The 16,404-nt window shown below is 31.4% G+C and overlaps 1 protein-coding gene and 1 long non-coding RNA gene across 2 annotated transcripts; both read right to left on the bottom strand.

The window, feature by feature from the left end:
- Positions 1–8,791: 8,791 nt before the first annotated feature.
- Positions 8,792–11,584, bottom strand: LOC107954849 (60S ribosomal protein L18a). Its single transcript, XM_016890537.2, has 4 exons — positions 11,435–11,584; positions 11,214–11,329; positions 11,029–11,092; positions 8,792–9,316 (listed from the first exon to the last, which is right to left on the bottom strand). The coding sequence occupies exons 1-4, from the start codon at positions 11,447–11,449 to the stop codon at positions 8,975–8,977; spliced, it is 537 nt and encodes a 178-aa protein (XP_016746026.1). The 5' UTR covers positions 11,450–11,584; the 3' UTR covers positions 8,792–8,974.
- Positions 11,585–13,346: 1,762 nt separating this feature from the next.
- LOC121219516 (uncharacterized) lies at positions 13,347–14,177 on the bottom strand. Its single transcript, XR_005916318.1, has 2 exons — positions 13,920–14,177; positions 13,347–13,617 (listed from the first exon to the last, which is right to left on the bottom strand). It is a non-coding gene; the product is annotated as an uncharacterized lncRNA (long non-coding RNA).
- Positions 14,178–16,404: the final 2,227 nt, after the last annotated feature.

The raw sequence follows: 16,404 nt of genomic DNA, 5'->3' as shown, positions 1-16,404 counted from the left end.
CATAGTTTGCTGTCAAAAAGGACCTCATTTCAGCTCCAATGACACCTCAGGTACCAGTCTTTCCTTGGACTACAACCCCTGTCCAAGCTCATAAAAGAACTTGTGAATTTGGTCATCTTCTAAACCCGAATCAGTGATTGAACTGATGGTTTACAAGGTGTGAATTAGGATTCAGCCCTACTCTTATGGTTTAAGGTGTTGAAAGGCTCGGTCTATCATGAGAAAATTGAAATATTAAAATTGATTCTTTTAATTTGTTTATTATATTTAGCAGAACACTCTCGATATATGGAGAAGATAAATTTATTTGGAAACTCGATTTCAACGTCGCTTCTCCGTTAAAAATGTTTATGCCCTCCTTTTATTAATTAGTTCAACCACTCACGTCGTTATGCTTATCATTTTTATTTGGAAAAACTCGCACAATTTGTCTCCCAACTAAGGATCTGCTCTCCAATGCTGATAATCTCTGCCCTTTTTGCAAGCTTAATAGAGAATCTACGAAACACCTGTTCCTTGAATGATGTTTTGCTTGGTCTCCTTTTGTCCTCTGATCTGATGCCCTCCAAATTCCTCCTTTTATATTCATAGTTTGGTCAATGGCTTGACTCAAACAACATTGACTCCGATTCTCTTTAACTCGAGGCAACTTTACACTTAGGGTGCGTTTGGTTCGCTGTATTGGATTAGAGGTGTAATAGCTAATCCACTGTTTGGTTGAATGTAATGGAATAGAGGCGTAATAGTAATCTTGTGTTTGGTTTAATAGAATAGAGGTGTAATAGCATAATGGAAAAAACTAAAATGACTAGAATACCTTTAGCATAAATTTGTTTTGGTAAATGATTATTGTTATTGTTATTTAAATTTTAATAAGATTATTATTATCAGTAATAAATATTTTAATCATATTTAAACATAATTATTATTAAATATATTTTAATTAAAATATATGATACTGTAAAATTCTTAATAATTAATATTCTTATATTAAATTACTGAAATCATAATATATGATACTGTAAAATATAAATTAACATAATTATTATTAAATATATTTTAATTAAAATATTTGATTTAATAAAATTATTAATAATTAATATTCTTATATTAATTTACTCAAATCATAATATATGATACTGTAAAATATAAATTAACATAATTATTATTAAATATATTTTAATTAAACTATATAATTTAATAAAATTCTTAATAATTAATATTCTTATATTAATTTACTCAAATCATAATATATGATACTGTAAAATATAAATTAACATAATTATTATTAAAAATATTTTAATTAAACTATATAATTTAATAAAATTCTTAATAATTAATATTCTTATATTAATTTACTCAAATCATAATACATGATACTGCAAAATATAAATTAACATAATTATTATTAAATATATAACTTGAAAATTATATTCTGCATAAACATAATTAACTTATACTAAGAAAAAGTTAGATGAAAATGAAATTGTACATCATAATCCATATGTTCAAAAGCTTTACAATATCAAAAAGTTTGAACATTGATATTTAATGGTGAGAAAGAAATCTTCTGACCCATTCCAATCGGGCAACAAAAGGTAAACTGAAGAAAACGATCATTTGAGTTGGATGATCGGGAATTTTACTCAAAGCATCATACCGCTGATCGTCGCTTAAACCTTCAATTGACCATAAGGCTGAATATAAATTTGAAGCTTTCTCTTCCATCTTTTCTTCAGACTTCTGCTGAACTACCACCTCGGAGGCAATACTCATACTGATTCTATCGCCAACGGCCTGGATTTTTTCCCCCAACAAGGTGGCAGCCTCCTCAAATGAAGCATACACATTATCACGAGCATCAGATTTCTTCTTTCTCTTGTTTGAAGATGAGGAACCCCCTTGGTCTCTATCTCCTCGCAGATCTGTACCAGAGACATCCATGTCGTCTAAAGAGACGTCAGCTTCGCAGTCATAGAATGTGTTTCTCTCTTCATTCATTTCTGTAGTACGTTCATCCTCAACGTGTATTTCTTCAAGAACATCAGCAGCTGTTTGAGCGTCTTTCCCAGTCGCCCGATCTCTTGCGTATATCGCAATAAGCTGGTTGTAGTAAGGGAAAGAACGATGTCTGAACTGAGAGGCTTCTTTGTGACTCTAAAAAAAATGAGGAAATCATAGTAGTTATAAGTTTTGTAAAAAAATAAATTAATACTTGAAATACATTTTACCTTTACATATGAATCCCAAACTGCATCTTCAGTAACAACGAGCTGCCTATGCTCGTCCCAACCAAAATCGCTGTTGTTTTGGCCATTAAGCATGTCGTAGATGACTGACCATTCCCTTTTTAGGCACCTAATCTGAGATTCAATATTTGGTTTCGCCTTCAACATTGCTCTTGGTAAAGCCTTTTCTAGCATTTTCTCTAGCTCATTCAAATAACTGGCTTTGAACCCGGTATCAGCATTAAATGTTCCTACATTGTGCAAATCCACCATGCAAGAAACCAATGCTGCATCCTCCTCTGGAACCCATTTTCTTTTGCTTCCTCGAGAAGCTTGAGAAGAAGCACCTGTTGGTGGAACAGCTGACATATTGTTCTTAAGAAAAAAAAACAAATTAAGAAATCAATACTAAATTATAATTTAATTGTTGGGTGAACAGTTTATAATATTATATCGGTAGTTCAATACTAAATTTAAATTTATAACACATGCTGAATGAAAAGATAGTTAAATTATAATTCAACAAAGTTCAGTACAAAACAGAATTTTAATCAAAGACCACCAAAGTTTCATAAACTAGATACATAAAATAACATCAACAAGCTCATTCAAACTGAATTTGTCCCTAAACCTAACTAATCTTTAGATGCTTGCCATTCATCGAACATTTGGTTGGCTAGTTCCATCCTCCAAGTTGCCAAAGCATCCGATGGATGAATATTTGTGATATTCGGTTCACCGTCATCCACCACATTAGTAGGTAATCCTTCTCCCACCTCCGCTTCAATGGGATCAATACTCATATGGGTTCGAATAAAATTATGGAGCAAACAACATGCAATAATAATTCTATTGTGCACCCGTACAGGATAAAACGATGGACTCCTAAGTATTCCCCATCTAAGTTTTAATAAGCCAAAGCATCTTTCAATGACATTACGTGCTGATGCATGTTTCATATTAAAAAACTCTTGCGGAGAACTTGGCTGATAACCCTGACGCCACTCGTTCAGATGATATCGCTGTCCTCTAAATGGTGCAAGAAATCCCTCACAATTTGTGTATCCAGCATCAACTAGATAATAACAACCTATAAAATAAATTGGCTAAAAAATGATTAATTCAGCAAACAAAGTTCGATCTTAATGAATAATTCAAATTCCTCTAAGTATACACTATACCATGAGGAACTTTTAGTCCATGTCTTCTAGTAATGGCATCTCGGAGCACCCGTCCATCGGCAACTGAACCTTCCCAACCAGGAAGAACATAAACAAATTGCATCTCAGGTGTACAAACACCTAGCATATTTGTTGCTATGTCACCTTTTCGGGTTCGATATCTAGGTTTATCAACTGTTGGCACCCTAATCTTTATGTGGGTTCCATCAAGAGCACCTAAGCAATTCTATATCACATGATATAAAACCTTGTGTTAGAATACTAATTTAAATCTAAGTCAACTAAATGTTGTACAAGCTATATATAAAACTCAGTCTACTACCTTAAACCATTTCCACCTTGTGTCAGAAGAATCGGCTGTAATTGGCTCCGGCTTTTTAAATAAGACATCTTGTAAGCGTATGACAGCATTTAAAACACTATGAAATGCTCTGCTTACAGTTTCCCCGGACCTTCTAAAGTGATGCTTGATAACTCGATTTTTCAGGTGATGGGAGATGATATGTAAAAACATTGCTACTTGCTCATCAACAAGCATGAACCTGGACGACTTCAATCCCCCTATCGATTCTAACATCTCACATAGTTTAAAAAAGGCAGTTCTATTCATCCTAACTTGTTCAATACAAGTCTCGTCACTAGCATATACAAGCCTCTTCACATAATCCCGTTTTGCATAAAAATCTAAGGTATATGACCTAATCCTTGGTCTATAAGTCTGTAGGCTAAGGCTGGCACCCATTCTAAACAAGAACCAAATCGCAATTCTACAGATTTCCAACCATAATGTCAATGCAAGACCAATTCTTTTACGCCTCACACTTTGTGCAATTAAAGGCAGACGAGCCATTACTGCAATATATTAAAATTAGAACACACTATCAATGAATTGAAGTTGCAATTACACATTATCAAATAAAAATAAACAATACAAATTTAGAACACACGAAGCATGTATAATTGACCTAAAATTAATTATTGGTGTATGTATAATTGACCTAAAATTTATGTTATTTACCCTAAAAAACATTGTTGGTGTATGTATAATTGTTGGTTTAATGTTATTTGCCCTAAAAAACATTGTTGGTGTATGTATAATCTTTTAATTTTACGTATATTTTAGATATATATGATAATTTTTATTAATTAATATAAAAATATAATTCTCTCCACATAAAATTATATCAACATTAATACTTAACAAACAAGTTTCATGTTTATTATTAATTTCAAATTATTAATATTAAAGATAAAAATTATAATAATTACAATTATATTTATGTTATTAATAATGTTCTCATTATTAGTATCATAATATTTATAATTTAATTAAACATCGAATTTATAATAAATTACCTGTACTATTTTAAATAATAACAACCTTTGCCGCATGAAGAATTTTTTTTTGATAGATTAGGTCACAAGCCCCATTTTTGGTTTAATTATTCTTTCGTCTCTGTATTTTTTACACATTTAAAATTTAATTTATTTATTTATAATTTTAAAAATTTAATCCTTTTACTTTGTTAAATTGGATTAAGTGACAATTTTAACTTAAAATTGCTCTCATGACAAATATTATACAAGTAATAAACTAGATAAGCAAATAAGATTGTTAAATATGAATAAAAATAATAATCGGATGGAGTATTTTTTTTTTAACTCGTTAAATTATTTGACTAAAAATAGTAATCAATAAATAATTTAAATACCAATGTAAAAAAATTAGAGACAAAAGTAAACGAAATTAATATGGTTTGAGAGATAGTGACGTAAACCATAATAAAAAAAGATCAATTAATCACATTAAATTAGCTTACTTTGGTCGGTGAAATGTCATATAAAGAAAGATATAATTATAATTTAGCTTTGGTAAATAGATTACAAACTTTCACCCTAAAACATCATGAAGGGCATGAAAAGTGATGCTTGAAAGGTAAGGTATTTTAATGAAATTAATTACTTGCTTTTACAAGTTTTTTCAAGAACATCAGCATTTTTTTGAAAGCAAATGAGGAAAGCTTATTTTGAATGCTATCTGAAACTGAAAGGAATTACTTGCTTATTTTAATGGCTGACTTTTTCCTTTGTATTATCATGGCCTATGTTCAAAACGCATGCTCTTCAAATCCTATACTCGTCCCAATCAAGAACAAATCAAAATTTTCCAGCAGACAAGGTCCAAAAGAACTAAAATAACAAATTCTATTGACTAACAAATCAAGAACAAGGTCCAGCAGACTAAAATAACATTTCATCTTCCACAACAGTTTCATCTTATACTCACTAACAAACTAAAATAACATTTTCCAGCAGACTATCAAAACAATGTCCAGAACAAACCAACAAAATCTTGTGATATTACTAGCAGAAAATACATAATTATGTTTAATAAATGATCCAAACACAATGTACTTTGATAAGTTCAAAAACCAACAATAGAACTTAATGACTGTAACAAGTTGATAAAAGGTAGTTGTAGGGAATTTTGCAAAAATATTATTGCTTTTTAAAAAGTTCCGATGAAACATTAGAAGTTTGACTATAGAATTCAGAACTTTGGACCTACAATTAAACATAAACATATAGATAGCTTGGTTAGAAGAAAAAAATCATATTACACTGATTGGAAAATCCAACTCATCATTGCTTTTCTGTTTATCAAAGGCTGAAAATATCAAATTTTATTCTTAATTTACAACAAAGTAGTTATATACATATGACTCAAATTCATATCTTGCCCAAATTCATAGATTAAAACACAAAAAGAAAATAGAAATTCTTACTCATATCAAACATCCTATTCAATCAATAACAAGCTGTCAAATTCCAAAATGTTTAATATCTTAAAAAAATCATATTTCTGTTCATCCTAATTAACTATTTAGAAAAAATGGAATACATGAAAGACCTCTAAGTACCAGTATCAGTATCTTCACCCCTAAACCCCAAAGCCAGACTACACAAATTGCATCTAACAGCTTCTAGTTTCACTAATCTGCACTCAGCATGAAATTCAATATTCTTAACATTATAAATTGTTTTGAACATTCGTTATCATCTAACATTTTCATCTTACCTATTTTTGCTACTTTCAGAGGACCAAATTACAACAGAACAAACAAACAAAAGAACTCGAACTGCAGAAATATTACCTATTTTTGCTACTTTCAGAGGACCAAAAGAACTCAATGATCTTACCTATTTTTGCTACTCAATTCAGGCACTTAAACAAACAAACATTGGAAGAAATCTCATTCGCGGTTTTGGAGATCAGAAAAGGACTCGAAAATTACAACAGAACAAACAGAAATCGAAGATTAGCAGAGAAGAGAGAACAACTTCGAACGGCATGCATTTCTTAAGCCTAACCAACAACTGAAAACACATTTCAATTCAACATGCAATACAAACAGAATAAAATTGGCTAAAACTAACCTATTAGCAAATCGGGGCACAATGAAGAAGAACCTGAAAAAAGCAAATGGGGAAACCGATTAGATAAAAACAATAGATCATATTTACCTCGAACGTATTGGTTTTCATCTACAATAGCAAAGGATATTAATCTATCGGGAAACATAGACTAACCGATGACGCAAATCGGCAGAAACTGTGAGCAAATCGGCCGAAATAGAAAAGAAAATAATCGGGGGAGCAAATCGGCAGAAAAGGGAAGAAAATAATACTGGGAAAAAGCAATGAAACAAGGAAGCAATTCGGATGAAGGTGGGAAACGGAAGAGAAACAGAGGGGATCGATTAGGGGTAAAAGAGGGAAGGTTTAGGGTAGGGTCATCTAATCTGGGAAGAAGGGGGGAATAGAAATCAGTGCTTTTCACCAATTAGGGAAGTAAGGGGATACACGCGTATTAGCAATACGCTCAACCAAACGGTGTCTTAGATTGGTATTAGGTGGGCCCCACCGATTAGGGGTGTATTGGCTTAGCCAATACACCAAACCAAACAAGCTCTTAGTGTTTTGTACCCTTTGGATAATTTGGAATCAAGGAATGAATTCATCTTTTGGATGGCTGAACCCTCACCAATAGGGCAATTCCCAAGATTCAAAGCCTGCACGATTCTCTCGACATTTTGCAAAATCATCGGTCAAGGAATCAAGCTCGTGAGACGGGTGCAAATTCCCTCTCCACATTGCAATATCAATTGCAGGCGAAATAACATGACTGGTGGAGCTACTATCGTTCAGGATTACAGAGGTTTTCAGATTTTGTCCATTGGAAGCTTCAATTTTGTCAACAAAATTCAGGCCAAGCTTCTCACTCTCCATTCTATTCTTACTCTAAAAATCATAATATTTCTTCACGTAAGTTTCTGGAAGTGACAAAAATGGTTGAATATCATTCGTGAACGCACTAAAGTAGGATGAAATCTCCAACCAACACTTGATAATATCAAGCACCTCCTCCACTCTATCCACATTCATAACGAGCTAATGGGTAATAGGTGTCTATGCTAGGAAACGATGAGCTACATATGCTTCCAAAGCATATATTAGTTTTTCGTGGTGTTAACCAGATTTGTACCCAAAAAAAAAATTTGTTTATTATATTAAAAAAAAGAAAAAAAAAACTGAAGCCTAGAACATCCTCGTTTACGTTCATTGGTTCTTTTTTCTCGTCCAATACAACCACAATTTTCGAGTATCTATCATTCTCCATTTTTGTTCACCCTTCACTGGTTCTCGTGAGGTCAAGAAGCACTACCGGTTGCAGATCCACCATACGTAGAGATGAACCAACTGGATGCTTTTTGGCCGAACTGAGCCAAAAGTTTAAACACATCAGTTTTTTCAAGCTTTTCCGCATAAACCAGTTCTCGATTTTAGACTAATTATTGGTTCTCTCAAATTCCCACATTTTCTGGTTTTGATGCAATAGTTCTCTTAAATCCTTCAAATGCTAGGATCCACACTAATGCAGATATTTAAAGAAAATAAAAAATTGGAAGAAAATAAAAAAGATAAATATCAAAATTATACATTAATTTTAATTTAATATGTAACTACATACAGAAATTTTAACTCGTACAATTTTATACATTAATTAAATTTGATACAGTTATTAGTATTGCATCATTTTATATTTGTATATTGCACACAAAAATATTTGTATTTATTCCATTTAAAAATAAATTGATGTATTTCTTTGTTTAAATGTACTTGATTAAATCAAAATTAAAATTTTATGTACATATTTAAATTACAATCAAAATTTTATATAAGTTCATCAAATTAAAATTCATATATTAAATTGCACATTGAATCAAAGTTTAATGTATAATTGTGATATTTATCCCAAAATAAAATGTAACCGCACCATGCATTGCAGATGCATCATACAGATCATTCACCAACTAGAAATTAGCAAATTCACCATGTTCATTAAATTAAAAAGTAAAGTCATCAAAACACAATCTTCGAAACATAAAAGAACTATAAAAGTAAACATAGAGTGTTCAAAATTTGATAACCCCTCTCAATCTAACAAGTGAAGTAATCAAACTATTAGGCATTAGACCTACCACCACCAGCCATGAAAAATAACTACATAAACAAGTTGGGTTTGGTTGCCTTGTATGTCGTCTTGAGCTTCCTAGTTGGTGGCCTGACCTTCTTGAATACCAGTGGGAATTTGATTTTGGAGTTGTGGAACTGCTTGGTGCTGTCCCTCTTGCAAAGTTTTGCTGGGATGGTAGCTGTCTTGATGATTTGAATACAAGGAAACCTCACCCTATGACGAGACGCCATCTCGGTGTACATCTGTTCTACAGCACCATTGAGGGTTGTGTCTCGGTATTCCTTGTACATATTGTGATAACCAGTTCGACTTTGATATCGCAGCCAAATGCCATAGTTCTTGATCTTGGTAGGGCTTTTCTCAAAGATCTGCAATCAAAAACATTTATTGCGAGAAAAATATTGGTTTCATGGTAATTTAGGAACAATGCATCATTCTCTTTAAAATAACAAAGGAACACAAGTGAGCCAGCATCAAAGCACAAATGCATTGCTACAAGGTTTGACACTAATGTAAGGTATAAAGCACAGGTAAATATGTAAGCATGTTGTCTACTCTACTCAACTGCCCTGTTATCCGGACTCGGCAGTAAGGGGTGTTGTACCAGTGTCGACACGATCCAACATGGATTCCAACACTGGAAACAGATCAGATCCAGCAAAAATCAACGGACACAATGCAGGGAGAACTGAGGAAAAAAAAACAGGAAGAAAGGAAAAGAAAGGTGTATACACAGCATAGGCGATGAGGCTATGACGTCGACCATCGACGACTTCTGACAAAGAAATTGCCGGTGGAGGAAAAGGAAAAAAAAATCTGCTAATTAAAGCCCCAACAGCAGGCGGCATAGAGAAGAAGTGTAATGTTGTGACTTTTCACTTTTAGTTTCTAGGGGTTTTTTATAAAATTTTTAACGCTGGTCCAGACTCCAGACCAGCCCATTATTTTATAATTCACAATGGGCCAAAAGTTAAAGCTTAAAAAAAACACCTTTCAAAAGAAGAGCAAAGGCTGGAAATAAATTAGGTTATGAGAGGCAGAAAAAAAAATTATATTTTTTAAATGGGAGACTCCGTGTCCAACTGTTGGATAGCGTCCCCGAGTCCCCTGTCTGAGATTTCAAGAATTACCATGTCCGAAACTTGGATCCTTACCCGTGTCCCTAGTCTCATTCACATAGCTCAACTGTCCCAACTCCGAAACATCCAAACTCCCAATACAAAAGAGTTTAAGAAAGTATTTTCTTTTCTCACAATCTAAGGTTTTATCTTCACTCACAGTGGTACTTCATTCTGGTGCATCAAATGACCAGATATACCAGGCTCAGAAGAATAACTAAATACCATCCAGATTAGATCTAAGGCTAATCATTTAGCATGATGCTTCTTTTAAATCCAATCAAACCGATTGATCAAAACATGTTTCTAGATGAAGACCATTTCAAGCTCAGTATGAGAAGATCATTTTTCAAAAAAAAAATAGAACATTTCTTATCCAATATGCAACACTTAAACACACAAAAATTAACTCGGGTGGCTTAAAATGTCTAATTCCATATACATGGAAATGGTGAAACATCATTCCCTCTTGAGAAACGAGATCTGGCTAAACTAAACAGTAAGGATAGAACATAAGCCTACCATGTTTAGCAGTGACAACTCTACATCTAGTATATGGTAAACAAAGCAATCAAATTAAGAAAGATATTAATGCTTAAAAGACTTTCTCTTCTAAAATAAACAATGAACACAAAACCAATGTGTTTTATTTACAACACCTTTTCTCTTAAAATATAGGCATAAGAGAACCTCCAAGTTAAAATTATGTGATTAGGCCAACTTTTTTTGTTTTTCCCCCTCTTTTCTTAAACACCTTATATGTCACTCATAATGCAGTAACTCCCAATTATGAATGAACAGAGTAACTGTAATCTTTCATCATAAATCGACACAACTAAATAGTAGAAGTTAATGAACAATATAATATAAGGTTCCTATATGATAAAATGCAATGCTATTAGCTTGCTTAAGCCATACACTAATGGGGGGTTCAAAATTGAAGAACAAGTAAGGTTGAATACCTCATTGATAGCCAAAACTTGTCCATTGCTTTTCTTCACCTTCTTCAGCTTCCTCAAAAAATACCTAAACATGGAAAACAAAACACATCCAGAAAACCAAAATTAAAAATCCCAATCCCCTATCTCATCAAGGAAATCAAAACAAACGAAATCAGGAATTATCAGCAAATTGCAAATTTACAGACCAAAACTTGGATTTGGCACGGACTTCGTTAGTGGCCCAAAGCTTCATACGGTAAATCTTGGGATGCTCATCTGCTTCTGTAGGAAGGCCTCTGCCCACCACTTGGTATTGATGAAACTGTTTTTTTTTTTTTCAAAGAAAAATCAAAACCCAAAATCCCATCACCATTGTCTCAACAACAAAAAAATGGAAAAAGAAAAGAAAATAGAAATCTGAACTTACCCTAAAAGCAACCATTTTGGGATACAGAAGAAGAGAAGCAGCGGCTCACTAGTTTGGTTTGGTTTCCTTTCTCCCTTTGCTTCTCTCTCTGAAAAAAAAACCCTAATAAAACTTTCATTTTAAGTTGTTGGGGCTTAACTGGGCCTTAGTACCTCAGATCCACCCAAATTCTAACTTTTTATAGAAAGCCCATCTTCCAATATTTTTCCTGTGCTCCGGATCGGCTCCCGCCTTCTTTAAAATACTGAACCAATGGTTATTACCGAACCATACTAAATTGGTATAGATTTCAAGTTTTCGTATTGTTTTTGGACTTTATTTAAATAAGATTATCTTTATTTTATGTTTCTTAAACACTATTTAACAATTTTTTTAATTATACATAAAATCTTAATTAATATATTTATCTGAAAAATAAATTGTAAAATTTATAATTATAAATGTTTGTTAAAAATCTAATTAAACCTTGATTTAATTATTCTCAATCTTCATTGAACATAATCAAATATTAAATCATTTATATTTTAGAACTCTCAACGCGTAATGATAGCAAAAAAGCACTCAACTTGGAAATGTTAATAACGATGACCAAAATTTTAAAAGTTTTAACAATAATAATAATTGAAAAAAGAATACAGTACACATAATAAGTATAAATGAGATAAACACTTGAATTCTTATAAGTTTTAATAAAAATAATAAATAAACAATGAAGTTGTGAGAGATTGACCCTCAAATTAGATTTAGGGTTTATTTTTTTATTTAATTATAGGATATGTGAAAGCATAATAAAAGTTATATTTAATGTATTTTTTTTTAGGTTCTAAATGGGTTGTTTATTGGGCTTATGTGTTCAAAAAATATTGGCTCTTTTTTTTAAAATTTTTAAAATTTTTTCTTTTGGACTTTTCAGTGTCCAATAAAATAAACTGAAACAGAATCAAATTGATGTGGTTCAATGGCATTATCTAACCGAAACCGAACTATAAAAAAATTTGAATTGTCAATTCAACTCGATTTGGTTGATTTTTTGCTCAACCCTCCTAGGTAGTGGAAAATTTTAACTTGAGATTTTGTAATGTGTCATTAAGTTGTATTTTAAAAAAATTTAAAAAAATATGTGACAAAATCTCAACCTCGCTTGTGGAATAAGAATTTTTCATTGCCTGTATACCACATAGTTACCCTTATTTTTATATAAAATAATAACGATAATTTTATTTGAAAAATGTTACTATTACAAATATAATACGATGTATAAATAAATATTTGAACAATTAGTATGTAAAATCAAATTAGTACAAAGTCAACAGACGAGAAATTGAGAAGAAATGTACAAAATTTATCCATGGCATATGGACGTGTTTGGTGCAATTATAAAAACAAATATATTGTATTAATTTTAAAAATACATATTACATTAAAGTTCATACTAATTTACCAATAAGTGTTGTGTACAATGATAAGACATATTGTTATCTTAGTGAGAGGACTCGAGTTCAAACACTAAAGATAACATTGTTGGAAAACCAATCACAAATCCCCAAAAGATTAGTTTTCATAAACCATAAAACAAACATGAATGATACTTTGATCAAATCCAAAAAAAAAAATCAAACTAACTAAAATTTAGTTCATGTTTTGGCTTAAATACTTGTTTGGTATTTGAACTTGACACTAATTTTAACTTGATACTTATTGTTTTTTTTTCTTTTATTCCAACTTAGTATTTGAATTTTTTTAGCCAATGATTATAATGTGATAACAAAAAATGACGTGATAGTTTAAGATTATTACATGTGACAAGGTCACATCATTTACCTTGAAAAAATAAAAAACTTAAAAATTATTAATTTATAAATAATTGTAATAATTGTAATAGACCCAATTTGTCCGGGCCCAAAAGCATAAATAAATAAGCCAAATCAAAAATTAAAAGTCCAAATGTCCAGATTACAAACCAAAATAAACACAGCCCAGTAAACTAAACCCTATTAGCTTAAGCCCAATACCCCTAGCCCAACCATAATGCAGCCCAAAATAAAAAATCAAAAACAGAAAACCCTAGGCATGCGGTTCTAGCACGAGCGCCGTAACAGCAACCTCCAACGTCGTTCTCCCCAGCCACGCGCACCTCCGTACGACCACATCCGTACCGCCATGTCTGTCTCTGCACACTGTACCTGCAGGAAGGACAAGCAAACAAAAAAGAAGCAGAAATCGACAGCAAAAAAAGAAAAATAACAAAAAGAGCAAAATACATTTTTTCTTTTGTAATTTTCATTTTAGTTTCGGCTATATAAAGCCATCATTTTAACGTTTGTAAGGGTTACACACACACACAAAAATCAATACAAAAAAATACAACAACAGAAAATCAAAGAGTTTTGAAGGTGATCTTTTCTTTTCTTTCTTATTCAATTTTTCATTACCGTTTTCTTTTTTTTTAATCGTGTATAAAAAAAGGGTAAAAAGGAAGTCTTACCTGGTAACGCCTTCGGATCCGCGTGAGGAGGAGCTAAAAAGCCCCTAGGGGTGCAGCTCCGACCACCGTTGACGGTGTAATCGCAGTGAGAATCGACGGAGTCCCTGACGGCGCTGAAGGCTAGGGTCGAAACCCTAGCAGAGGAAACAAGAAGAATTTTTTTTAAAAAAAAAAAAACAAGGCTGCTAATGTTTTTCTTAGAAAATTTTGTTTAAATAATAATACCATACGACGCCGTTCTGGGCTAGGGTTCCTAGCATCCAAACGACGCCGTTTAGGCAACAACCCGAGGACCCGACCTAGATGCGGCTAGATCCACGCGTCCTGGCATGGAAAGGGATATTTGCGCGATCGATCCATATATTTTTGATGTTTTTTAAATCGTTTTTATTCTTTTCAATTGAGCGCCATATTTTGCTTTTGTTTCATTTTGGTCCAATGTTGCGTCCTGTTTCATTTAATTATTTAATATTCCATTATTTTTAATCTAATGTTATTTTACAATTAAATTTTTATCTAATATTGTTTCATGTTTTATATATATTAATGTTTTAAGTTTTTTAAATTTTAGGTATTATTACTTTGTTTAAAAATTCTATAATATATCATTATTAATAGTATAAATTTATCACATATCTTTTTTTTTAATTTATCATGTATCCTTATTTTGAAACTCAATATATATTGGTATTATTTAAATTTATCACTTTTTATATATTTTAGGTTTTGTATATTTTTTGATGTTTCTATTTCGGAAGATAGTTTCGAAATTCACTTTATTTATATTTATTTGATTTAAAGATTCATGCAAAAAAAAAAAGCTTTTATACAATATTATTATTATTTTATATATACATATATAATTTATATTAAATTATCTTAATCCTATTTATATCATTGATTTTATATTACTCTAGTTATTTACCTTTAAATTCCCTTTAAATATACTTATATTTTTTTAATCCTACTTTATTATATATTTTATTTGTTTCAACTTATTATTATTATATATATGTACTATTTATATCAAGTTGTTCGCTCTATAGTTATTACTTATTTAAGTTAATATGTGTACTAGTATGATTATAAATTTTGATTTTCTTCTAAAAATGTATTTAAAAATATTACTTATATAGTGTCTGTTTTATTAACTTTATTTTGAATCTGTTATGAATTCATACGAATTTATTTTAAAATTTTGTGCTTGTAATTTGTTGATTATCATTCCTTCTCTTGTCTTTTAATATGTATTTTAGGGTTGATTGTTAATGTTTATGACTTTTGAATGTTGATATTTGTGTTTGCATGATGTGTGTTGGATAATATGGCCCACATATGTATTATATTATTTATTTGTATTTATTGGTTATTGATGATTATTAGTACATACTTTAGCTTATTGCTTCGTATTGAACTTTATTATTCCATCGCACTCCATTCGTTCAAAAGATTGTGTTTGATATGGCTTAAGTTTAGAAATCAAATTTTCAAAATAATATAATACTCGAAATTTGGAATCCTCGAGAGAATGGAGCCCTAATGTATTGGGTTCGACTTTTCCTCGTTGAATCTAAATAATCGAAAATTTTCTTCAATCAAAACACATAAACCAAAAACTCATTCTCAGGAATTCGATACGTTGTGTCCTAATGTATTGGATGTGGCATGTCGTTTTCTCAAAATGAAGATTTTAAAAAAATAATAATAAGGGCAATATTCAATGCTCGGAATTTTGAGAAATTGTGCCCTAACATATTGAGTTTCAATTTTTCATCTGACTTAAAGCAATTGAATATCCTTTTTAAACTTCACCACACAAGTTTTGAAAATCAAAAGACAAACTTATTCTCGAGGACTAAAAATGTCGTGCCCTAATGTATTGGGTGTGTCATTTTATTACTCTGAGACAAGGAGGTCTTTGGTATCGCATCGATTTATCCACACATCTTGTATAAAATTAACATTAATAAAAAGGGAAGGATCGTATTTTAAAATCTTTTCAAATGCTCGACACTAAGACATTAAGCAATCAACTTGGTACCAATTTTGGGCATCACGAGGGTGCTAACCCTTCCTTGTGCGTAACTGACTCCCGAACCTATTTTCTCAAAACTCGTAGACCTAAAATTATTTTCAAGGTGATCCGATCACACCTCAATAAAAGATCGGTGGCGACTCCGAATTTTCGTTTTTTTAGTCGACAACTAAATTTTTTTGTTTTCAAAAAAATGAGGTTTCGACAATAATAAAATAATATATAGTCTCTAAGATTATTTTTCTCTTTTAACCTTTTCTTTTTTTTCTCTCCATTGAAAAAAAAAACAAGAACAAAAAAAATCAAAAACATGGTGAAAGAAGTCAAACCTGAGACCTTAAGTGAGATTAAGACAACTCGAGGAAAATATAGGGCAAGAAGTTTATTGAGAAATTCAAGTGTCGGCAAAAAGTTGATATTTGTGATTATTCCTAGTGCGCTAAGTTGATA

This window comes from Gossypium hirsutum, chromosome D07, assembly GCF_007990345.1.
Source record: "Gossypium hirsutum isolate 1008001.06 chromosome D07, Gossypium_hirsutum_v2.1, whole genome shotgun sequence".
NCBI classification, from domain to species: Eukaryota; Viridiplantae; Streptophyta; class Magnoliopsida; order Malvales; family Malvaceae; genus Gossypium; species Gossypium hirsutum.
The sequence above is the reverse complement of the archived record's forward strand: the minus strand, read 5'-3'. Positions and strand labels throughout refer to the sequence as shown.